General features: G+C 41.0%; 1 protein-coding gene and 1 long non-coding RNA gene across 3 annotated transcripts in view; both read right to left on the bottom strand.

Annotated features, from left to right (window-relative positions):
• Positions 1-1,969, bottom strand: part of LOC125158109 (ankyrin repeat domain-containing protein 26-like) — a 37,936-nt gene extending 35,967 nt beyond the window's left edge. For both annotated transcript variants that reach the window (XM_047845086.1, XM_047845088.1), the window contains exon 1: positions 1,796-1,969. In XM_047845086.1, the coding sequence (XP_047701042.1) occupies positions 1,796-1,923 (128 nt within the window). In that variant the 5' untranslated portion in view covers positions 1,924-1,969. The remainder of the gene's footprint in view (positions 1-1,795) is intronic.
• A 1,160-nt stretch (positions 1,970-3,129) lies between these two features.
• Positions 3,130-12,504, bottom strand: LOC125158111 (uncharacterized). The gene is made up of 3 exons (XR_007149191.1): positions 12,418-12,504; positions 8,530-8,566; positions 3,130-3,210 (listed from the first exon to the last, which is right to left on the bottom strand). It is a non-coding gene; the product is annotated as an uncharacterized LOC125158111 (long non-coding RNA).
• Between the last annotated feature and the right edge of the window lie 13,658 nt (positions 12,505-26,162).

The raw sequence follows: 26,162 nt of genomic DNA, 5'->3' as shown, positions 1-26,162 counted from the left end.
TTTGTTTTGTTAGACATAAAAAGTTCATTTTATGATACGGTTCCACATAAGTTGGCTTATTATCCAAATGAAAAATTTCTATGGTCTCCAATTGTTTTCCTTGTAGGGCTCATTTTTTAATTTGTCACTTCAATCTCTTCCAAACCATATATACAGTTGAAAAGAAGCCACAAGAAAGCATTATGCAACTTCGTTAGTTTTAGTCAGTAATAACTCTGGTAGATGTTGTAGGAAAGGAAGTTTGAAATTATTCAGGAAAGTTAGAGTTGAAAATTACCCCCTTTCCCACAGGTATAATTATTCCTCCATAGGACAGATAATTCAGTTTCTCATTAAAAAGAGAAGTTGCTGTTTATAAGCAAGTTTATCAATTCACTGGAAATAAAATTTCCACTTGACGAAACCTTACAGGTACCTCCAAAAATGATGTGCAGTGAAAGAGAGCATCTGTGGATGTTGTTTACACAACATACACGTGCAGATTACTGTCATCCAAGACTACGCTGACGAGCCTAATATCTGTTGCCTATGCTTTTTGTTTCTTCTTCCACAACACTTGCAACTTACCTTGTTGATGATTACCTACTTTATGAATCACTTAAACATCCCTTCTAGAACAACACAGGATACGTATTAATTAAGTAAACAATAAAGAGTAATATGACCTTTCAGCATACACTTTTGAATTAATTTTATCTACCTATGACAGAGATGCTGAAAAAACTTCTCAGTAACCACTTTCCGTATTACTTTTTTTTAATGTTTATTCATTTTTGAGAGAGAAAGGGAGAGCCCATGCAAACAAAGGGGGGGCAGAGAGAGAGAGGGAGGCAGAAAATCCGAAGTGGGCTCTGCACTGACAACACACAGATCGATGTGGGGCTCGAACTCACGAACCCTGAGATCATGACCTGAGCCAAAGTCGGACGCTTGACTGACTGAGCCACCCAGGCGCCCCCATTTTACTTTGTTTAAATTTTTTATGGAGAGAGAGATGACTCAAGTGAGTGAGGGTGGAGAGAGGGAAAGAGAGACAGAATCCCACGAGGGGCAGACAGAGAGGGAGAGACAGAGTGAGAGAAGAGGAGCTCATCCGAGGCGGGGCTCGTGCTCAACCAAATCAGGGCTTGAGCCCACCCAAAGCAAGGCTCAAACTCACGAGATCATCACCTGAGCCGAAGCCAGATGCTTAACCAGCTGAGCCACCCAGGCACCCCCACTTTACCTTTTAACACCTGCATGTTAAGATGCAAATGGAATCAATTTTGGCGAATTTTAATGTCTTGAGAAAAATGACCATTTTATACTCTGTTGGTAGGTACAGAAAGTAATATAAACTTTCCTGAGAACAATTTAAAAATATGGATCAAAGACCTTTTTAAAAATTTTTATACTTTAACCAGATTACATTATATTGAAGAATTGACTCCAAGCAAGTAACCAGCCATGTAGAAACAGATTTATATAAAAGACATCCCTGAGAGCATTAATTAAAATACAGAGAGATGAAAAACAAGCAGAATTCAGTCTCTTAAATAATGATGTTTCTTGGACTATGGTGGACTTTCATATGGCCATTAAAATTGTGATTTGGAATATACATTAACGTATTAGAAGTATTCACTGTTAAGAACTTGCTGTGTTATTGTCAAGAATCGCACACCTCACAACACTAAACAAGTATTCTTTCCAGGAAAATCCCATAAGGTAAGTCAGCAATTACAAAACTGCCCCTACACATCTGTAGTATAAAAGGAAACAGTTGAAATATTTCCTTAAAGCCAAGATGCTGTACCTCAAACTGCAGAATTCACGTTCCCATTCCACTTTTTGATGTTCTAACCGTGATATCATGTCTTTGGCTTCCTGTAGCTCGTTTTGTAGTGCACTAACCATTTTGTCCATTTTTGTCATTTTTCCCATAAGAAGTTTACAGTGCTTTTTGTTAAGTTTCCTTAATTTCTCATAGGAAACATGTATATCTTGGATTTTCAAGAAGCCAGCATAATCTGCATCAGAGAAGAAACAGAAATAAAATAGATGAGTACTTTTTGCATATACAGGCCTGTGCATCTTCAATTCACTCATTGACACATTGAGTAAATATACACCTTCAATGGAAGATGTTATACTCAGCTCTACAGATGCAATAGAGAAGACCCCTGGCTCTCGATTAGCTTAAAGTCTAGTGAAAGAGAAAGACAACTCAAATGGTAATTCTAAATTCAGATAGTTCCTATTAGAAGACAGAGTTCTGTGATCATAACTTGATCTTGATTGGGCCCAAGGAAGATAGATGTGTTAGGAAACAAGTGTGTTTCCTAACCTCCAGGAGCTTATCATGACTGAGGGGCTTTGAAATGAATACTGAAATAAATATCAGATGTCTGAAGCTTTAAATTTTAGAATCTGACACAAAGACTAGGAGGAGATAGTGTTCAAAGCTAGAATAGGAAAGATTTCTGAAATCAGAAAGTTGACAACTTGGCTATGAAGAGCCTCTGCTCATGGAGCTACTCTTTTCAGCAAAATAAGTATTCTTCGGGGAGATGCACAATTTTAACTTCCTCTTCATGCAGTTATTTGAAAACTACAGAACAGCTTTGTAAGGTAAATGTTGAGAAATAATGTAAACATCTAAATTTCTACCTTTTCTAATATTATTTTAGTCTAAATGTAGAACAAAGGATAGAGCCAAAGGAAAATCCTGTATGTCACTAAAATAAAACTTGCACTGGGCTGGGGGGGGGGAACCTGCAATAGATACTTGGACCCAATCAGGTTTCATTTAGGCATGAGTATTATCAGTCATGTTACTATGACAGTGAGAATCCTTATCCTTAAACAAATGTCATATTGCCTCCATGATGGGAAAGCTTTTCCCAATATAATATGACGGTCATTATATATTTTCCAGCCCATTCTTTTATCAGCCTCCACCTGTAAGATTTACCAAAGTACAACAAAGAAAACAAAACATTCAACGTGTCATGTATCTGTAAAGTGGTTTGTTCTTGCTAACTTTCCATGACACACATAAAATGATGATACACAGGTTCCTCTTAAATGTTCAGAGTAAATAAGGGAGAAAACTCAATTCAGAGCAGGAAAGTGAGTTTCACAAGAGGGTACTTTACCTTGGTCCCAAAATCTAAGACTTGGCTAGATGATGTAGACCATGAATCATCAGGACCAGGTTTGTCGGAAAGCCTTTAGAGCAAAAAAAATAAAAGAAAAACATGTTCATTCATTTAACAACACAATTTAAAAAAGTTAAGGGAAAGGTCGCCTATCTGTTTATTGCACGAAGTTTCTTGGTATCATTAAAATTGGCCTCTGGTTTTTTCATTAAGTTTTATTTTAATGCCAGTAATAGCAACATCCAGAGTTATCTTAGTTTAAGTTGTACAATATAGTGATTCACCAACTCCATACTCACCCCGTGCTCATCATGACAAGGGCACTCCTTCATCCCCATCATCTCTTTCACCCCTCCCACCACTCACCTCCACTCCGCAACCAGCCGTTTCTTCTCTGCAGTGAAGAGCCTATTTCTTGGTTTCTCTCCCCTTTTGTTTCCTCCCTTTGCTCGTTTGTTGTTTCTTAAGTGCTACATGAGTCAAATCATATGGCATTTGTCCTTCCCTGACTTTCCTTACCATACTACACTCAGGCTCCATCCAGGTGATTGCAAACGGCAAGATTTCATTGTTTTATGATTGAGTAATATTACAGTGTGTGTGTGTGTATGGGTATACATATACACACACACATACATTCATATAGGGCTTCTTCTTGATTCACTCAGCTGTCAATGGACGCTTGCGCTGGGTGTTGGAAATAATGCTGCAATAAACACAGGAGTGTGTCCCGTGGAATTCGTGTTTTTGTATTCTCTTGGATAGTATCCAGTAGTGCAATTACTGGATCATAGGAGAGTTCTGGTTTTAATTTTGTGAGGAACCTCCATACTGTTTTCCACAGGGCCCGCCCCCATTTGCATTTCCTCCAACGGTGCAAGAGGTTTCCTTTGTCTCCACATCCTCGCAAACACTTGCTTCTTGTGTCTTGGAGTGTAGCCATTCTGACAGGTGTGACGTGGTATCTCGTTGTAGTTTGGGGGAGCATCTTTTCATGTGTCTGTTGACCATCTGTATGTTGTCTTTGGAAAAGTGTCTGGTTATGTCTACTGCTCATTTGTAAACTGGGCTCTTTTGGAGGGGGGTGATGTTGACCTGTATCCATTTTTTAGACATGGTGGATACTAACCCTTTACTGGATTTGCAAAACATTTCCAAATTTGTTCTCCCATTCCAGAGGTTGCCTTTCAGTTTTAACGGATTCCTTCACTGTGCAAAAGCTTCGTAGGTTGATATTGTCCCCAAACTTTATTCTTGCTGTATTTCCCTTGGCTCAAGAGACATAACTAGTAAAATGTGGCTACAGCCAAAGTCAGAGAAATGACGGCCTGTGCTCTCTTCAAGGATTTTTTTTTTATGGTTTCAAGTCTCACACTTAGGTGTTTAATTCATTCTGAGTTTATTTGTGTGTATGGTACAGAAATTGGTCCAGGTTCATTCTTTGGCATGTGGCTTGTCCAGTTTTCCCAACACCATTTGGTGAAGAGAATGCCTTTTCCCCACTGGATAGTCATTCCTGTTTGTAGAAGATGAACTGACCATACAGTGGTGGATTGATGTCTGGGTTTGCGGTTCTATTCCACTGAGCTATAAGGCTATTTTGTACGCCAGTACCCACCATACTGTTTGGATTACTACAGCTTTGGAATAGAACTTGAAAGCTGAGATTGCGATACCTCCAGGGTTCCTCGTTTTCAATATTGCTTTGGCCATTCAAGGTCTTTTGTGATTCTATACAACCTGTAGGCTTGTGTGCCTAGCTCTGTGACAAATGCTGTTGGTATGGTGACAGGGATTGCATGACATCTGTAGATGGCTTTGGGAAATGTAGACACTTTAAAAATATGTATCCTTCCCATCTGTGAGCATCGGATGTCTTTTTCTTTCCGTCACCTTCAATTTCTTTCATCAGTGTTTTACGGTTTCCAGAGTACAGGGCTTTCACAATTTGGACCCTGTTTTAAAAAAAAGCTTTCTGTTCTCTATTTGGCCTCGACCTCTCCTACCCTGTGAAATCTCCAGGAAAGACCCAGTCTGAGTTTCCATAACCAAATGTGACAGGCAGACAATGCTCTGAAATGGTTGAAAATGAAATGTATAAACGTTACCACAATGACTTCTCACCTCACATCTGTCAGAATGGCTCAGTTTCAACACACAGGAAACAAGGGTTGCTCAGGGTGTGGAGGAAAAACAACCCTTGTGCACCGGTCATGGGATATAAATTGGTATCGCCACAGTGAAAGCCACTATGGAGGGGCCTCAATGAATTTAAAACACAAATACCACAGGATCCAGTGATTCCACTACTGGGTATTTATTTACCCAAGGGAAATGGAAGTACTAATTTGAAAAGATATATGCACCCCTATCTTTATTATACCATTATTTACAATAGACAAGATACGGAAGCAACCCAAGTGTCCACCAATACATGAAGACACCACACACACACACGCAGACACACAAACACACACAGACATGCACACACTGAAATATTACGCAGCTCTAAATGAGAATGAGATGCTGCCATCTGCAACATCATGGATGTACCTAGATGGTATGAGGGTAAGTGAAATAAGTCATACAGAGAAAGACAAATCCTATATGATTTCACTTCTGTGTAGAATGTAAAAAGGGGAATAAATGAACAGAGCAAAAGCAGAAACAGACCCATAAATGCAGAGATTTGACTCTTGCCAGAAGGGAGGGTAGGTCGGGGGATGGACAAAGTGGGGAAAGGGGAGAGGGGAGTTCAGGGTTCCAGTTATAGAATGAATAAATCACAAGGCTCAAAGGTACAGCACAGGGAATCTAGCCAGTGGTATCGTAATAGCATCATACATTAACAGATGGGAGCTACGCTTATGGCGATCACGGTGAAACATCCAGAGTTGTTGCATCACATATTACCTTGTGTGTCAGGTAGACCTCCGTTTAAATAAACGTATCAAAGTTTCGGTTTCTATGTTATGAGTGGTAGTACTAACTAGAGATGGAAAGAGTCAAAGTTCCCAAGGCCAACTTTGTTCCCACACTGGTCTTGCCTTATTTAGGTCCATAATAACTAGCAAGACATTCCAAGCCTTCAGGGGCATTCAGCTACCCAAGGACAGAGACTGTGATCAAAATGGTCCTGGTAGTTGTGCCTCTGTTTCTCTATACGCTGCCTATTTTCTTCCCTATGAGCTCCCACTCTTATATCACTCTTCGGCACGGTTCTGTGGCATCCCCCAACCTTTCAATCTTTAGCCTATGAAGCCACACACACCTACAACAAGGATGGGCTCAAATGACCGAGGGTAGGAACCATGTCCTGCTCCTGGAGAACAAGCGAATTGGGAGTCTCAGTCATCCACACAGTCACCTCAACATAGGCATGTTATCACCGATCCAGATGAAGCTCCCTTACTGATTTAACAAGTCAGTCCTACCCCTGCTCAGCCCTTCAAGTACATGGGAAGGGCATCACAGATTTAGGAAAAGAGGTGGAGTGAGGAGACAGCTTGCCTTCGGCCATACATCCCTGATGTTCGGAATCTCCACCCCCCACCCCCAATTCCTTGAGAGGATCTAAGCTATCCTCCCTCAGTTGGGGTGGAAGTAGGGGATATCATATTTCTATTTGCTGTAAACAGACTCTTCCCAGCTGCTCAAATGATGTTTAATCTCTCTCATCAGAAAAGCTGAGGTATGCTCGCACCTTCAATGAAACCAACGCACACAAAAGCAGAAACCTGGTCACGACCCTCTTGAACTCTCTATGTGAATATGCCTTTCTAAACAACTCCCCTAATCCTGGGTCCTTCGTTCTTGTCATTCACCTTTATCTCACTTGGTATAAACCCCCATATTCTGACATCTTTTCTCAAACTCGTATTCCTAACCAACTCAGTGTTGTTCTCCTTGAAACCTGGTCTCCTCTGCTAATTCGATTCTTACCCTCCTGCACTGTATTCATTAGACCAACTCCCCAGCTTTCTATTTTTAAAACAGTTGCCTGCAAGATGAAGACAAAAAGAAGGAAGAAAGGAAAGAAAGAAAGAAAAAAGAAAACCAGAATGTCAATCGCATTTCTGTCACTTATCATATCCAAATAGGTCACTTCAATCTCTTTTGAGTTTCAAATTCTACAGGGAAACAACCACTGGACAAGGAGCTGAAACATAGGTTGACGTACCAGAGGGTGTTTTGAGGAATTAATGTCTGTGGTTCCGTAAATCTTGAGACCCTAAGTGCTTTTGATTTGGCCTCTAGAAAAATGGAGAGTCCTTCGCTGGCCGAAGTGGGGAAATTATTGGGAAAAAAAAAAGAAGAAATAGCAAGGAAACCAGAGAAGAAAGTCAAAAGGCAAAAACAGAGTACAAAAAGTCATGGGGAAAAAAAGCTGCAAAAAAACCCAAAAAGCTTCCTAGAACTAGACAAGGGTACTAGCCCAAAGGGAAACCAGCCTGGGAACTTAGGCAACAGAGAATCATATAGCAATATCCTCAAAATAGAGAGTGAGTTTAATTAACGTAACATGGTCTACAACTAGATATCCTTCTTTTACAGAAACCTCATTTGTCTCAAGAAGAGGGGATATCACTACGTCTAAGGACTTGCCTGACGACATCTTGCTTATTATGTAAAAGCCTTGACACCATGGCCATAGCTGACATCCACCCTAAAATCTCGGATGGTAAAAACAAGGGACGAGTTACCACTGCACTAATGACTTGTGTTAGCACTAGTGGTCAAATACATGAGGCCAAATGCTTGGACTAACCTGGGTTCTTAAGCAAACCCTAAATTCGTGTTCCGACATCATTATCTTTGACATTCTGAGTTGATCTGCCCTAGGATCTGTATCTTCATCTCCGTGCTGCTGAGGAACCAGAGAATGGATGCGGAAGCTTCAAGGGCTGACGGGCAAAGCCCCTCAGCTACCCGTTAACTATGGAAGCATGGTCGAGTCATCAACCTCCCTGAACCACAGTTGCCAAAGTAATAAAAAGTAGGCTACAATAACACAGCTACTTTGCAAAGCTGTACAATGACTATATAACTGAACAGATGGTACCCATAGGATATAGTGTCTGGTCCAGCGTAGAACACGCAACAACTGGTTTTGTTCTCTGCGTTCCCTTAGGAGACACATAATTTTCAGTTCATCCATTCCCTTTCCTTTCCTTTCATTATCCGTTTCATTTCATTTCATTCCTTTATACTTTGAGAGTGAGTGCACACAGAAATCGAGAAACATATCCCAAGGAGGCTGTCAGCGCAAACCCCGGCGTGGGGCTTGAACTCACAAACCTGAGTTGAAGTCAAGAGTCACACCCTTAACCGACTGAGCCACCCGGGTGCCCCAGCAAATGTCATTTTTACAAATCCATAAAAATCCTACCTGGCTATAGAATCTTCCTCAGCATTCTTATCTGCTCCTAAAGAAGAAAGCAAAATACATGTTAAATCAACAATCGAAAAAATAGAGGAAATTACAAGTGTACGGCTTACGATTTGTGAAAAAGTATTGCTTTGGGACCACACCTGGAAACCACACTACACTGAATGGTAATTATACCATTCGTAGGCTTAAAGCACTAAGAAATCTTACTTTCTCCTCTATATTGACCAAAAGCAAGAATGGGTTTTATCAGAATTTGACACCTACAGGGGAACTGATGTTTACAATGGCCATCACTGACCGACTCTATGGCACTGGAGGCAACTGGCATCGTTAGGAGAATGATTATCATGAGGGGCCAATGTCAGACTGAAACTAGCATTTTTCTGGACTTCCACTCCTAGAGGAGTTGAAAGAGAGTATCTTTATTTTGCGGGAACACGGCAGAACTTCCCCAGCTCTTCAGCAGACACTCCTCAGTCTTAGGAGGAAACACCCCCTCACAACGTGTGCTCTATAGCCATTGTACTTTGCAGCATGGCCAAACCATAGCAAACAGACTCTCCCTGGCCTTATTTCCACTGGCAAGGCAAGAAGGAAAGAATTGGCATTCCAGTTTGATATCGTTCTAACCTCTTGAGGCTGTCTCCTTCCATTGCTAGAGAGTCTATCTAGACCCACCGCACATCACAGAGGAGGAGGATCCCAATGTGAGTGCTCTGTAGTGGTTCATGATGTCATTTTTCTCAACCCTCCCCATTAGGTGACACACATCTAGAGAAATCATACTTTTTTTTCATGGGAGGCAGAGGCCATCAGATCCTCTACTGACGAGCAACTAAACGAAACAAAGGGCAAAGAATAGCTTGAATGCCTACATTCAATTACCAGGATACTTTCCCTTTGTAAACATTCAAAGACATCCACTCTATGATTCTAACTGTATGACACCGGGAAAGAGCAAGGCTATGGAGCTAAGGGTTGGGGTGAACGTAGGGATAAACGGGCACAGCACAGAGGACTTTTAAGGCAGTGCAACTCTTTCACACGATACCACAAAGGTGGATTCACATCATTGCACATTTGTTAAAACTCATAGAATGTATAACACCAAGGCTGAACACTAATGCACATTAGAGACTTGGCCTCCAAATGAACAGTTCGTGTCCGTAGAAAATGCACCAGTGTCGTCAGGGTGTCTGGGTGGCTCAGTTGCTTCAGCGTCCAACTCTGGATCTGAGCTCAGGTCATGATCTCACCGTTCATGGGATCAAGTCCTGCATCAGGCTCTGTGCTGACAGCACAGGATTCTTTCTCCCCTCTCCCTCTGCCCCTTGGCTGCTCACACGCATGCATGCTCTCTCGCTTAAAACTAAAGCAAGGAACTGAAAAACAAAAATCCTACTAAAAATGGACCACTGTCGTGCCAGATGTTAACAGCAGGGGAGGCTAGGCGTGTACGGGAGCGCGGTATGGTATATGGAGACTCTCTGTACTTCCTATTATATTTTGCTGTGAACTTAAAACTGATGTCAAAAATCAGGCTTATTAAATGTATGAAACAACAAAAACAACACAATATGGTATCCATTGAAGCTACTCTTAGCATATACTAACTCATGATACAGTCACCTTGAACATTAAAATAGAGATCAAAGTAACACAATAGGGGTACTGTCTCCCATTTGGAAGTATATGAAAATGCATAAACAAAACACAAAAATACAAGTTATTTGTATACTTAGGCAAGAAAACAATTGATGAATATGATCCGAAATCTTATACCTATAAACAAGGGTTCAGCACCATAGGAATCAAACCTGGGTTTTCCATATAATTAAGGGATTTTCATTCTAATTTTAAATCAAAAATCATTATGTTGATCACACCTAAGAATCATAATGAAAGCTTAATCACATAAAAAAATAAAAAGATGATAATGACCTAATATTGCCCTAGTACTTTTTACACAAATACCTACTTCATATGGATGATGAAACTGAAACCAGTACCATGGTAACCGTCATGTTACTTGCTAGTAAAACAAAATTTGAAGACACCACCAAAAATGACGTCAGGGCTATAATTCCTATGCAGAACAGATTTCACCCAGCAGGCCGAAGATGGCTACCCTCAGAACATCCTACTTGAATGACTGGCCCTTGGCTGTTCCCTGGGATCTTGGATTTAAGGAGGGTTCCCACCATTCCCTAGCTGGTTAAGAGTGGTTCACTGTGCCTAAGTGCGGCTACACTCAATGTGCTTAAGGCCGTACACTTGATTTCCTTTCTGGAAACCTGGAATTTTGGGACATGCTAAGGAGAAGATGCCTATGTGATTAGCATTTGATGAAAACCTCGGGCACTGAGTATCCATAAGCCTCGTACCGGCCCACAACATTTCACTTGTGCTGTCCTAATTTCATGCTGGAGGAATTTAGCCCATCCTGCCAACTCCATAGAGAAAGGATTCCTGGAAGCCTGCGCTTGGTTTCCTCTGGCCTTTCACCCCGTGCACCATTGCTCGGTGCTGATTGGCCTTTCTAGCCTGTCCCCATACCAATCCACACGCATGACTACAACTATATGCGGAGTCCTGTGAGCTCTTCTAGTGAATCATCAAATCTGGGTGTCACTGGGTTGCCTCTAACACAACTGCTCTTTGTGAAATTTTATTATTTGGGTTGAAGTCTTACACGTGGTTACAGTCAGAAGGTTGTGTCACAGAATACCTTTCCTGGAATCTCTTTTCTTGGTATTTGACTTGAAAATTCCTACATCCCTCTATATCCATTTGAAGAAAGGTTTAAAAGGAATACATGAAATCATGATGTCAGAAAGTGTGAAACAAGCAACAATCTTATTTTACTCCGAAAAGAGAGAGAGAGAGAGAGAGAGCAAATCCTGGTGATTGCCCCTATGTTCTACCATATAAAAGTTCTCTGAAATATGAAAAATCAGTTAATTTTCTCCAACTCCCTAGGACTTAGTTCATTTTTCTGGCAGATAGGAATCAAAGAAGTAACAGGGATCATTCTACAACAGTCAGAACTGTCAGACAGAATATGAAAACATACTACTGATTATAGTGTGCTTTTGTTTCTTTTCCTTATTTTCCTAGAACATTAAAAATATAGTTCACCTATTAAAGGCAGTTATTGCCAAAGTAATCAAAAGTCACAAATACGGCATCCAAAATGTCCGATGCGTTATCTTGATGTCTCCTTATGTGACCCTCCTTCCAGTTCTCTTATTTTGCCCTAAAGGATACTACCGTATGAAGTACCCCCATTTTATATGGCATTAACGTATATACATTTATCGCTGACTACAAACGCTTATGTTCACCCAAGGTACTTAGGACATAACTCTGCATCATCAGCTAGGTCAGGCCTTAATGTCTTGCCAACAGTGAGGATAACAGTAAGAGTGGGAACATTTGGGGATACGACTCTGACAAATTCTGGTACGAGAAGCTCACCTGATAGTGTTGCTGCATTTCCAATAGTCTGCTCTTCCCTTTAAAGAACTAGTGTATTTTACCACCTTCCAGTAGAAACACCATACACACCGGCTTACTTTCCTTCATTTATTCCCTGTAGTCTCTGCCATTCACATGATTCCCTCTTTGGCTCTTCTCTTCTTTCCTGAGGTTCCTCGGGCCTTCCAGTGTCTTGAAAAGGAACTATTCATTTAGCTCCTTTGGTGGCACTCTCAATTTAATCTGTTGCTGACACCACATATGATATGCAACTTACCTCCTTTTCACATCTCTTTCTCTTTCCTATGCACTTAACAGGCCGTTTTCTTTAGATATTAGAACATATCAGTATTCCTGTTTTAAATCAACCTTCTGTCAAATGACCTTTGAATAAAATACAGTTCTTACCTTCTACTTGTCCATGTAATATCCTTTGCCCTTTCTGATCCACAGCTCCAGAGACATGAGGAACATATTTGTTGGGCTTCTCAGACATACTCTGTTAAAAGTAGCATCAGTAATGAGTTGCGTGAAGACTTCCTAAGCCTTTTCCAAGAAAATTTCTGAATTTATGATTTTAATAACAATCAGACTTACAAATAAGGAAAATGTATTGAACACTAAAACATTTAAATACAAAACCTCATATATGCTCTCTTGATTCAGCGTCCCTTTGAATCTTCATTTGGCTATTGACTCTCTAAACTGATCATGGAAGGCCAGAATAAAGACTTTCAAAGGCAGAAGCCTGGCTTGTATGCAGATTTCGAAAAGGAACTAACAAAACACCTTCCTTTGCATTCCTGACCAAAATAAAAGGACATTTGAAATAAGTTTTGAAACATTTCTTTAAAATGTACTTGCTATAAATGAAAACTGCTTCTAATCAAATGGCAGACATTTGTTTCAGTGTCAATTCATACCTCACATGATCAGAAACTTTGGAGTATATCATGTTGAGTATCAACAAAACACTGTTGTAGCTGCTGCTTCGTTAGGGAAACAAAGGCTTGACCTTTTTCTTGACGAAAGAAGGGTTGGATCGAATGGCAAAGTAGTAAGAAAAAACTTTTCTTAAAATTATGGTGAACTAGTAGCAGAAACAATGTAGATATAGGTATGGAACTCTTCACAATGTGTAGTAAGCATTCAAACAGCAAGTATAAGAACATGTATGTCTTACTCACCATTTCCCTATGCACACTCTCTTTTTTACACACAACAATAATAATGATTATGATGATGGAGTGAGCCTTCCTACTACTTGCTGACTCCAAGACATTGGAGTAAAATGATGATCCGTGGTCCTCTCTGTCCAGAATGTCCCTCGCCACGGTCTACACGACTGGTCCTTCTCATCTTTCACTTGGCACCTTTTGCTACTCTCAGATCTTTTCCGACTACCAAAATTCCCACTCCCACTCTCATCCTCATCCTCACTACAAACGCCCCCCCCCCAATTTTCTCTCAACTAACATTGTCCATTTCCTATCGATGAAGCCTTTATAGTGACTTATAACGGATTGCTGTTGACTTACTTTTCTGCTCCGACCACAACAACCTAAACCCTCCACTTTTACACTCAGTAGCTAACTGCTTCGTACGTACTCAGTATACAAGGACCAAGTAATTAAGGTCAAAACATTTACACTAATCTCACTGAGAAGATCTCAAAAGTACCAAATCACTCTACCGTTGACCCTTGAACAAAGCAAGGGTTACGGGCTCTGATGGCCATGCACTCGAAAATCCACAAATATCTTTTGAAACCTCAAAACCAAATCAAAAAAACAAAATGCCTACTGAATTTCCTACTTTCGAAGCAATTACACTTAGAAATCAAAAAGTATATATGTATTGAAAACCAGAACATTAAAGCAGAAGCGCTTGTATACGCTCTCTAGGTCTAATCTACCTTTTCGGCCTCATTTGGCCATTGACTCTGTACACTGAGCATGGGAGGTCAGGGTTAGGATAACGGAATGCCGAGCTTACCAACAATATACACAGTCGATTAATGCATGTTTCCCCTGTTATATGTATTACATACTGTATCCTTACACTATCAACTGAAGAAAAGGTTACAAAGAAAATCGTAAGGGAGGGGTGTTGGGTGGCACTGTCGGTTCAGGGTCAGGCTCTTGACTTTGGCTCAGGTCATGATCTAGACTTCCTGAGTTCAACGCTGGCAGTCTGGAGCCTGATGAAGATTCTCTGCCTCCGTTTCCCTACTCACGTGCCCTGTCCTCTCTCTCTCTCCCAAAATAAATAAATAAAAAAACCAAGACGAAAAAGACAATCATAAGGAGTAGAAAATACAGGATGGTACTGTATTTATTGAAAAGAAATCTGTATGTATGTGGACTCCCACAGTCCAAACCCATCTTGCTCAAGGGTCCAATGTATACCTATATGATGTCTCCACTAAGAGTTTACTGGAACTTATTATAGCTCCACATGAGAAAAGCAAAAGCCCATTCTAACTTTGCCATTCTTTTCTGGACACTAGGGCCATTTTATTGGCCTTCGAACATCTTCCCATTGAAAACAAGTATTCTTGGGGGGCCTGGGTGACTTAGTCGATTAGGCACCCAACTTTGAAATTGCGAAAAAGAAAGTAAAAGGTGGAGGGGGGAGTTGAGATGGCAGGGGAGGGGATCAGAATTTCCCTTGTCCCTCAAACACAGCAGTATTGAGGTCACACTTGGAATGCCAGGAATACAGGCTGCAGAGGGACAGAAAAATCTCCACAGGTGCAGAGTGACAGCTTGGCGGGACAGAAGGGTGTGTATGCGAATTGGGAGAAATAAAATGGGCAGCACAGGCATGGAGTGGGGGAAGCCCTTTGGTGGAGAAACGAAAGGAAGGTAGAGAGAGAGGCTGTGCACACAACACACTCCAAAAACATTTGTTCAACTGCCAGGCCCTGGAGCGTGTAGGCGCTCTTTTTAATATAGTAGTACTGGCAGGTGTGGGACACAGAACAAGCTATTAACACACATAAAGGGCAGGAATCTAGCCAAAACGACGAAATCGAAGAATTCTCCTCAAAAACATTCCGGGAAGAAAGGACAGCCAGAGAAGGGCTCAAAAGACACAGAAACAATATATGTGAGCACATTTTTGGAATGACACTCATAAGACGCATAGTTGCGAGTTGCGCTTGCAACAACGCACAGAAGACAGCAGACAATCTACTGCTTCAGAGATCAAGGACCTAAGGAATCGTCACGATGAACGCTGAAAATGAAATGGTGTAAAGGAGATACAAAGTAAACTAGATGCAGTGACAGCAAGGACGTGTGTGTTTGTGATTTGGAAGAAATAAAATGGGCAGCACAGTCATAGAGTGGGGGAAGCCCTTTGGTGGAGAAATGAAAGGAAGAGAGAGAGGCTGTGGGAAGTGTATTTGGATAAGAGAAAACCTGTCCGGACCACCGACCAAGGAGAGGTCCAGAGAGCCAGTTTCTACTTTGCAAAACAACCTTAGAAGCCAAAAAACAGAATGTTCAAGGTTTCCAGACTTTCTCTAGACCAGAACTGCCACCTCCCATGCCTGGTGGGGAGGGAGCCGCCCTTAGGCTTGGTAGCAATCTCAGGGCTACACTGGGAGAGAACACCTTGAGTATGGTGGAAAGAGGAGGTATTGCCCTGCCCAAGGGAAAAAGGCCCTGCAGGCACGAGCCAGAGGCCCTCTGTCCACTGCGCACAGTGGTGCAACTCCACTACCAGATCCGAGCAAAGCGGGGTCCTACAAGGTTTTGAATCCCAGCTCAGTGCTCAGGGAGCACAGGAGACTGTGCAGCAGGGCAAGCCAACCCCCCAGGCTATTCTGTGAGGATGGCCTAAACAGTGAGTTTTGAGACACCTCCTGTGGGCAGGAGAGATTGGGAGGTCGCCATTTCTCTCCCCATGACCTACATCGTGGGGCTTCAGGGAATGGACAGTGAGCCTCCGTGGAGGCAGGCCCATTACACCAAACCCTGACTCTCTGTGCCTCGTAACTGCTTCTCTATAGGAGTGAGACTGACACTGATGGGACCAGACAGCCCGTCGTCTAGACCAGCACAGCCACCATTCCCAGGCACCAATAGACAACTCTCCTCCGGTTTTCTATCTTTGTTTTCATTTGAGTTATTATTCTTTTGTCTTTCCTTTTCTTTTTTAACGTTTATTTCTTTATTTGGAGAGAGAGAGTGATCAAGCAGAAGACAGGCAGAGAGAGGGAGAGAGAGAGAATCCGAGCAGGATCCATGCTCTCACTGCAGAACCTGATGGGGGTTTCGAACCCACAAACAGCGACAACATGACGTGAGCCAAATTCAAGAGTCGGACACTTCACCTACTGAGACACCCAGTTACCCATCGTTTCTTTCCTTTGCTTTCCCTTTCTTCTCTTTTCCCTTGTTTCTCTTTCAACTCTCCTCTTTCCTCGTCTCCCTTTGGAAACAGCCTAGTAGTCTCGAGTTGACGTGGGTCAAAGCTAATTATATCTCTAAATTTATCTATATATCTTAATAAATACCTATATATCTATTCATAGATATATATAGATAGATAGATAATCTATATATATTTTTTCCCTTTGTTCCTCTGTTCTGGTTCTTTGTGGGTTTGATTGCGCATTTTCTCTATACTTTTCTAGATCTCCTTCTTCATTTTCCTCCCTCTCTTTCTGGATTAAGCCCTAGAGCTCCTTTGAGTCACTGCCTGGTCTTTTTTTCCACTCCAGTCATTTCTCTTTTTGTTTGGGCTAAGGATTGTTCACCACCCTCTTCTCTTTTTTCCGAGATTAAGTCAACAAAGAAATCAAAGCACACCTGGTGGAAGGCCCAAACCGCCTCTCCAAGTAGCGAGAAAAGCAGCCAATGATGCACCTAAAGAGTGCACACAACACACTCCAAAAACATTTGTTCAACCTACAGGCTATGGACAGGGTAGTACACCTTTTTAATATAGTAATACTCACAGGTGTGGGACACAGAACAAGCTTTTAACACACATAAAGGGCAGGAATCTAGCCTAAATGACGAAATCGAAAAATTCTCCTCAAAAAAAAATCCAGGAAGAAATGACAGCCAGAAGAGTGCTCAAAACAGACAGAAACAATATTTGTGAGCAAATTTTTGGAATGACACTCATAAGATGCATAGTTGCGCTTAAAACCACGCATAGAAGACAACAATCTACTGCTTCAGAGATCAAGGACCTAAGGAATCGTACCGAAAAACGCTGATATGAAATGTTGTAAACGAGTTACAAAATAAACTGGATGCACTGACAGCAAGGATGGGAGAAGCAGTAGACACAATCGGTGAAACAAGAAGATACAAAGGTGAAGCAGAGAAAGGAAAGGAAGGATATGACTAGATCACAAGGCAGGTATAGAGACCTATGGAATTCGGTGAGATGAAATATTAGCCATATCCTACGAGTCCCAGAAGAAGACGAGTGAGAAAAAGGGGCAGAAGGTTGTTTTGAACAACTTATAGCTGAGAGCTTCCTTCATCTGGGGAAGGAAACGGGCATGCAAGTCCTGGCGGCACAGAAGAATTCCTTTCCAAATCAACAAACCCAGGGCAACACCACGACATGCCATAGCGAAAGTGGAAAACTACAAAGATAAGGAGAGGATTCTGAAAGCAGCTAGGGACAAACGGGTCTCATTCGACAAGGGGAGACACATAAGCGTAGCAGCAAACCTGTCCAAAGAACCTTGGCAAGGCAGAAAGGAGGGGTAGGAAATGGTCAATGTGCTGAATGGGAACATCTGCGGTGAAGAATCCCTTCCCCAGCAAGGCTGACATTTAGAATAGAAAGAGAGAGAAAGGCTTTCCCAGACACACAAACCCTAAGGGAGTTCATGGCCACTAAACCAGCCCTGCAGGAGATCCTAAGGGGCGAGTCTGTGAGTGGAACGCAGCAGAGACTACAAAGGACCAGAGGCCTCACCAAAAGCATGAAACCTTCAGATAACACAATGACACTAAATCCATATGTTTAACTAATCACTCTGAATGTGAATGGGCTCAATGCCCCAATCAAAAGACACAGGGAATCAGAATGGGTAAAACACAAAACAAAACCAAAGAACAAGATCCATCTATATGTTGTCAACAAGAAACTGATTTTAGACCCCAGAACACCTCCAGATTCAAAGTGAAGGTATGGGCAACCACCTATCATGCTACTAGAAGTCAAAAGAAAGCTGGAGTCGCCACACTTCCACCAGAAAGACTAGATTTTAAAGCAGAGACTGTAGGAACAGATTCAGAAGGGCATTGGGTCATAACTAAGGGGAGTATCCCTCAAGAGGAGCTAACAATTGAAAATGTTTATGCCCCCAAAGTGAAACGCCCACACATATGAATCGAATAATCACAAACACGAATAAATGTATACATACAAATACCGTGATTGTAGAAGACTTTAAGACTCCACTCACGGCCACAGGCAGATCGTCAAGGCAGAAAATCCGTAAGGAAACACAGATCTAATGTGTCATTGGACCTGATGTATTCAGATATACATAGATATATATTGGCCTTAATATATACATTTATATACAAGGATATCAACACCGATATATTGAGATCTTTTCATCCAACAGCAGTAGAATGCACATCTTCTTAAGTGCACATAGAACATTCTCCAATATAGATCACATCCTGGGTCACAAAACACCCCTCCACAAATATAAAAGAACTGAGAGCCTACCATGCATATTTTCAGATCACAACGCTCAGACACTTGGAATCAACCTCAAGAACAAAAACTCGAAAGCCTCCAAATGCTTGGAGGTTACAGAAGTTCCTACTCAAGAAAGAATGGGTCCACCAGGCGATTAAGGAAGAAACTTAAAACCATATGGAAGCAAATGAAAATGAAAAAACGCAATCCAAACCCTTTAGAATGCAGCAAAGGCAGTCCTTAGAGTAAAATACATTGCAATCCAGGCCTATCTTCAGAAGCGAGGATGGTCCCAAATACAGAAACTAACTTCACTCCTAATCGAACTAGAAACACAGCAGCAAAGAAAGCCCAACATCAGCAGAAGTAGGGAAACAAAAAAGCGTAGAGCAGAAATAAATCCTTTAGAATCCAAAAACAAGGATGCACACATCAATCAAAGAGAAGTGTTTTTTTTTAAATAAGCAAAATCGATAACCCTTTAGCCACACTTCTCAAAAAGAAGAAAGAGTGGCCCAAACAGATAAAATCACAAATGAAAGACAAGAGATCACAACCAACACCACAAAATTACAAGGATCCGAGGATACTATGAAAAAGTATATGCCAACAACCTGGACACCCTGGAAGACATGGACAAATTCCTATACACCCACACACTACAAAAAGCCAAACGGGAAGAAATGGAAAACGTGAACAGACCCATAACCCGTGAAGACATTCAATCAGTTATTAAAAATCTCCCAACAAATATGAGTCCTGGGCAGGATGGCATCCCAGGGTAATTCTACCAGATATTTGAAGCAGATTTAATCTTTCTTCTTAAGCTGTTCCAAAAAAAATAGAAGCAGAAAGAAAGCTTCTGGACTCCTTCTATGAAACCAGCATTACGTTGATTTCCAAAGCAGAGACCCCACTAAATAGCAGAATGACAGGCCAATATTCCTGATGAACAAGGATGCAAACCTTCTCAATAAGATACTAGGAAATGTATTGCAACTGTATATTAAGAGAATGATTTTCCAGGCTCAAGTGCAATTCTTTCCTGGGCAGCAGGGCTGGTTCAATATTCACAAATCAATCAACATGACACATCCCATGAAGAGAAGAAAGGATAAGAACCATATGATCCTGTCAACAGATGCAGGAAAAGCATTTGACAAAATACAGCACCCTTTCTTAATACAACCCTCAAGAAAATCGGATAGAAGGAATAGACCTTCAAACCCTAAAAGCCACATATGAACGGCCCACAGCTAGTCTCCTCCATGGAGAAACACTGAGAGCTTTTCCCCTGAGATCAGGAACATGAAGGGATTTCTACTCTCACCACTGTTGCTTAGCATAATGTTGGAAGTCCTAGACTCAGACATCACACGACAAAATGAAATAAAAGGCATCCAAGTTGACAAAAAGAGGTCAAACTTTCAGTTTGCAGATGACACGATAATCTATGTGGACATCCTGAAAGCCTCCACCAAAAAACTGCTAGAATGGATACATGCATTCAGCAAAGCTGCAGGATTAAAATCAATGCACCCAGATCGGTTGCATGTCTATACACCAATCATGAAGCATTAGAAAGAGATATCAAGGAATCGATCCCATTTACCACTGCACCAAACCATAAAACACCTAGCATTAAACCTAACCAAAGAGGTAAAAGATCTGTATGCTGAAAACTATAGACAACTTATGAAAGAAACTGAAGAACACACAAAGAACCCGGAAAATATCGCATGCTCATGGGTCGCAAGAACAAACATTGTTAAAATGTCAATACTACCCAAAGGAATCTGTACACTCAATGCAATCCCAATCAAAATAACAGCAGCATTCTTCACAGAACTAGAACAAACAATCCTAAACTTTGGAGAGAACCACAAAAGACCCAGACCAGAACAACGAAAGTAAGGTTGAAAAAGAAAACCAGAGTGGGGGAGGCATCACAATCCCGGACTTTAGCCTGTACTACAAAGCTGGACTCCTCAAATGCACGGTATTAGCTCCAAACAAGCACAGAGGCCAATGGAATAGAATAGAGAACCCAGAAATGGGCCCACCGATGTGTGGCCAACTAAGCTCCAACAAAGCAGGAAAGAGTAGCTAATGCAAAAAAGACAGTCTCTTTAGCTAATGGTGCTGGGAGAACTGGACACCAACATGCACAAGAGTGAACCTGGACCACTTTCTTACACCTTACACAAACATAAACTCCAATGCATGAAAAAGCTTACTGTGAGACAGGAAACCATCAAAATCCTAGAGCAGAAAGCAGGCAACCACCTCTCTGACCTCGGCTGCAGCGATTACTTACTTGACATGTCTCCAAAGGCAAGGGAAAATAAAAGCAAAAGTGAACTTTTGGGACCTCATCAAGATACAAAGCTGCCACACAGCAAAGACAACAATCAACAACTTTAAAGGCAACCAACGGAATGGGAGAAGATATGTATTTGCAAATGGAATATCACATAAAGAGTTAGGATAAAAAAGTCTATAAAGAACTTGCCAAACTCAACACCCGAAAACCAAGTAAGCGAAGAAAGGGACAGAGGACGTGAATAGACACTTTTCCAAAGGAGACACCCAGATGGCCAACGGACACATGCAAACATGCTCAACATCACGCATCATCCAGGACATACAAATCAAACCCCACTGGGATAACACCTCAATCAGAGTGTGGTGGTGAAATTCACACCTCTGGAAATAACAGATGTTGGTGAGGATGTGGCAAAATGGGAACCCTCTTGCACTGTTGGTGGCAATGCAAACGGGTGCAGCCATTCTGGAAAGCAGTGTGGAGGTTCCTGAAAAAATTAAAAATAGAATTACAGCACTAGTAGGCATTTATCCAAAGGATACAGGAGTGCTGATTTGTAGGGGTTGTACCCCAGAGTTGATAGCAGTTTTATCAACAATCGCCAAATTATGGAAAGAGCCCAAATGTCCATCAACCGATGAATGGCTAAAGAAGAGGTGGTGGTCTATGTACAACGGAATAATATGACCTGGCCATGAAAAAGAATGGAATCTTGTCATTTGCAACACTGTGGAAGCAACTGGAAGGTATGATGCTAAATGAAATAAGTCGGTCAAGAGAAAGATATCATATGTTTTCACTCATATGTGGAATTTGAAAACTTCACACAAGACCATAGGGGAAGGGAAAGAAAAAAAATAGTTACAAATACCTAGAGGGAGGCAAACCATATGATGGTCTTAAAAGACAGAGAACAAGCTGAGGGTTGATGGGGGCGGGGAGTAAAGGGGATGGAAAAAAGGGATGGTGGGCATTGAGGAAGGCACATGTTGGAATAAGCCCTGGGGTTATCCGGAAGTGATGAATTCCATGAATCTACTCCCTAAGCCAAGACTACAATGTACACACTATATATTCCCTAACTGGACACTAAATTGTCAAATGATAAAAATAAAGAACAAATAAAGAATAATAATGAAAACAGGGGAGGGGCGCCTGGGTGGCTCAGTCAGTTAAGTCTCCGATTTTTGCTCACGTCATGAGCTCTTGGTTCATGACTTCGAGCCCCGCATCAGGCTCTCTGCTGTCAGCACAGAGCCTGATTTGGACCCTCTGTACCCCTCTGCCCACCCCTCCCCTTCTCCCTCACTTTCTCTCAAAAATAAACAAACACTAAAAATATTCTTAAGGAGTAAAAATAATACAATCACAAAAGCAGGGGAAAAAAACATGAGATTCAAGATTTCAACTCCATATTTTAACAGTAGTTTTAAGGATGTAAAATATGCTTTTACTCATGTACACAAATAGTCATTTCTGTAATGAATAGAAGTAAGAGTCATAAAAAGTTTTAACTGTGAAACACTAATTCAGGATTTTATAAGAATACTGCTTTTTAAAAATTAATCTTGGGGCGCCTGGGTGGCTCAGTCAGTTGAACATCCAACTCTTAGTTTCAGCTCGAGTCATGATCCCAAGGCCATGGGATCAAGCCCTGCGTCAGGTCCACACGAATCATGGAGTCAGCTTGCGATTCATACGCTCCCTCACTCTCTCTCAAAAATCAACATTAAAAAAAATAGTAAAATGAATAAAAAAGTTAATCTTAAGGGATAAGATTTAAAGTATAGAAGAGAAATACAGGATTACAGAATTTTGAGCCATTTTCCAGTAGTACCACGATGTCTAAGAAAAATATAAAAACCGATTTTAAACTTCATATAGTTTTATTATTCCACTGGGAACAGCATATGAAGAGCTCTAATTTCCTATCTACACCATATAGGAAGGTTATTAAGGACCCCAGAAGGAATCTAGTATTAAGCAACTAATATATTTATGATCATCCAATTTGAAGATTTTAAAGTCTTCAAATACATGTTTGATTATCAAGGAAGACTGAACATTCCCAGGAGGAAAGAAGAAAGAGACCAAAAAAAAAAAATCAACTCAGCAGTCTTTCTCAGTTTTAGACATGAAAGAATTTACGTGCTAAATTGAACAACTATGAATACTAAAGTTTCCACTGAATAATATAAAATGTATCTTGGGGTGCCTGGGGGACTCAGTCGGCTAAGCATCCGACTTCAGCTCAGGTCACGATCTCATGGTTCCTGAGCTTGAGCCCCGCGTGTCAGGCTCTGTGCTGACAGCTCAGCCTGAAGCCTGCGTCAGATTCTGTGTCTCCCTCTCTCTCTGCCATTCCCCCGCTCATGCTCCATCTCTCTCAAAAATAAATAAATATTGTTTAAAAAATGTATCTATTGTCGGAAATCTTCGAAAAAGTAAAAATCACCTCCTACAACGAATTTTGTATACCCTCTTGGCAACCTTTCATACCTTATGATTCTGTTATGACAAAGAGTTCATATTAGACAAAAATTTAAACGTGTTGAGTTCATTCATCTGGAATGTGTGTATGTGTCTATTCTATGCAGATACTATTAAAAAAAGAGTGGCACCTGGGTGGCTCAGCTGGTTAAGCGTCCAACTTGATTTTGGCTCAGGTTATTCAAGCTCTGTGTTGGGTTTGACACTGGCAGCACAGAGCCTGCTTAGGATTCTCTCTCTCTCTCTCTCTCTGCCTCTGTCTTTCTCTCTCTCAAAATACATAAACAATTGAAAACTTAAAATTAAAGAAAGATAAATCAGAATGCAGAAAACATATTTTATATATTTCTTCTTTCAGAATGTTTTTAATAATTAAGGCCTATTTTTTGTTTGTGATCCATTCTTGAGAATATTCCATGTACACTTGAAAACAACGTGTATTCTGTTTTAAGATGGAACCTTCTGAAAAATATCTCTTAAGTCCAATCTGGTCCGCTCTGTCATGCAAAGCCATTGTTTTTTTTCTTTTTTAAAAAAATATATGAAATTTATTGTCAAATTTGTTTCCATACAACACCCAGTGCTCATCCCAACAGGTGCCCTCCTCAATAACCATCACCCATCCTCCACTCCCTCCCACCCCCCATCAGCCCTCAGTTTGTTCTCAGTTTTTAAGAGTGTCTTATGCTTTGGCTCTCTCCCACTCTAACCTCTTTTTTTTTTCCTTCCCCTCTCCCATGGATTCCTGTTAAGTTTCTCAGGATCCACATAAGAGTGAACACATATATCTGTCTTTGTATGGCTCAAAACCCCTGCTTCTTTGGTGATTTTCTGTTAAGATGTATTTTTTGGTGATTTTTTGTTAAGATCTATTGATGTAAAATGGGTGTTAAAGTACCCTATTACTGTCTTATTATCAATTAGTTCCTTTATTTGGTTAATGTTTTATGTACTTGAGTGCTCTCGTGGTGGGTGTATAAATATTTACATTTGTTAGATCTTCCTATTGGATTGTACCGTTTATTATGATATAGTAGCATTCTTTGGCTCTTGCTACAGTCTTTGTTTTTGGTTGTTTGTTTATTTTGAGAGAGACAGAGTTGGGGAGGGACATAGAAAGGGGGAGAGAAAATTTCAAGCAGCCTCCATGCTGTTATCCTGGAGCCAAACATGGGGCTCAAAGCCACCAGCCATAAGATCATGACCTGAGCCAAGACCTAGTCGGTTGCGCAAATGAGGCACCCAGGTGCCCCACAGTCTTTGGTTTAAGGACTGTTTTGTCTAACAAAAGTATCGCTATTTTTTCTTTTAACGTGATAAATTTTTCTCCATCCCCTCGCTTTTCATTTTTTTAAATAGAATTCATTGTCAACTTGGCTAACATACAGTGTGTATAGTGTGCTCTTGGTTTCGGGAGTAGATTCCGGTGGTTCATCAATTGTAGACAACACCCAGGGCTCTTCCCAACAAGGGCCCTCCTCAATGCCCACCACCCACTTTCCCTTCTCACTCACCGCCCCCATCAACCCTCTATTTGTTCTCTGCATTCAAGAATATCCTATGGTTTGCCCCTCGCCTTCTCTGTTTGTAACTATTTTTCCCCTTCCCTTCCCCCACGGTCTTCTGTTAAGTTTCTCAAGCTCCACATAGGAGCAAAAACATATGATATCTGTCTTTCTGTGACTTATTTCATGTAGCATATTACCTTCCAGTTCCATCCACATTGCAAGAGATAGCATGATTTCACTCTTTCTCCTTGCCAGGTAGTATTTCAGTGTATATATAAACCACATCTCTTTATCCATTTATCAGTTGATGGGCATTTAGGCTTTTTCCAGAATTTGGCTATTGTTGAAAGCACTGCTATAGACACTGGAGTACATGTGCCCCTATGAATCAGCACTCCTGTATCCTTTGCATAAATTCCCAGTAGTGCTATTGAGGGGTCTTAAGGTAGTTCGATTTTCAATTGTTTTAAGGAACGTACGCACTGTTTTCCAGAGGGGCTGCACCAGTTTGCATTACCACCAACAGTGCAAGCATCCCCTCACTTTCAATCTTCAGGTGTCTTTATGTCTAAAATGAGGTTTTTCTAGGCAGCATACAGATGGGTCTTGTTTTTTAATCCATCCTGTCACCTTAGGTCTTTTGGTTGGAGTGTTTATTCCATTTATATCCAAAGTAATTATTGACAGGTATGTATTTATTGTCATTTTACTACTTGTTTTGTGGTTGTTTCTGGAGATTTTCTCAAATCCTTTATTCTTTTTCTCCCTTTGATGTCTTTCTAATTTGCTTTCATGATATATTTGGATTTCTTTCTCTTTATTCTTTGCATGGTTATTAGTGGGTTTTGGTATATGATAAGCATTAATTTGTATATCACCTCTTCTGCGTGTAGCAGTCTATATTAAGTTGATGGTCACTTAAGTTAGAGCTCATTTTTTTTCTCCTCCCCATGTTTTGATAAGCTATTATATTGTGTATCTTTTTTTGGGGCATTCCTTGACGATTTTTTTGCAGAAATATACATTTTTACTGCTTTTACATTTCCTGCCTTTATACTGTCACTTTTGATCTCTCCTTTCCACTCAGAATTGCCGATAATATTTCTTACAGGCTGATTTATTGGTCACAAACTCCTTCC

Source organism: Prionailurus viverrinus, unplaced genomic scaffold, assembly GCF_022837055.1.
Source record: "Prionailurus viverrinus isolate Anna unplaced genomic scaffold, UM_Priviv_1.0 scaffold_101, whole genome shotgun sequence".
Taxonomy (NCBI): Eukaryota; Metazoa; Chordata; class Mammalia; order Carnivora; family Felidae; genus Prionailurus; species Prionailurus viverrinus.
This window is presented reverse-complemented; position numbering and strand designations above follow the sequence as displayed.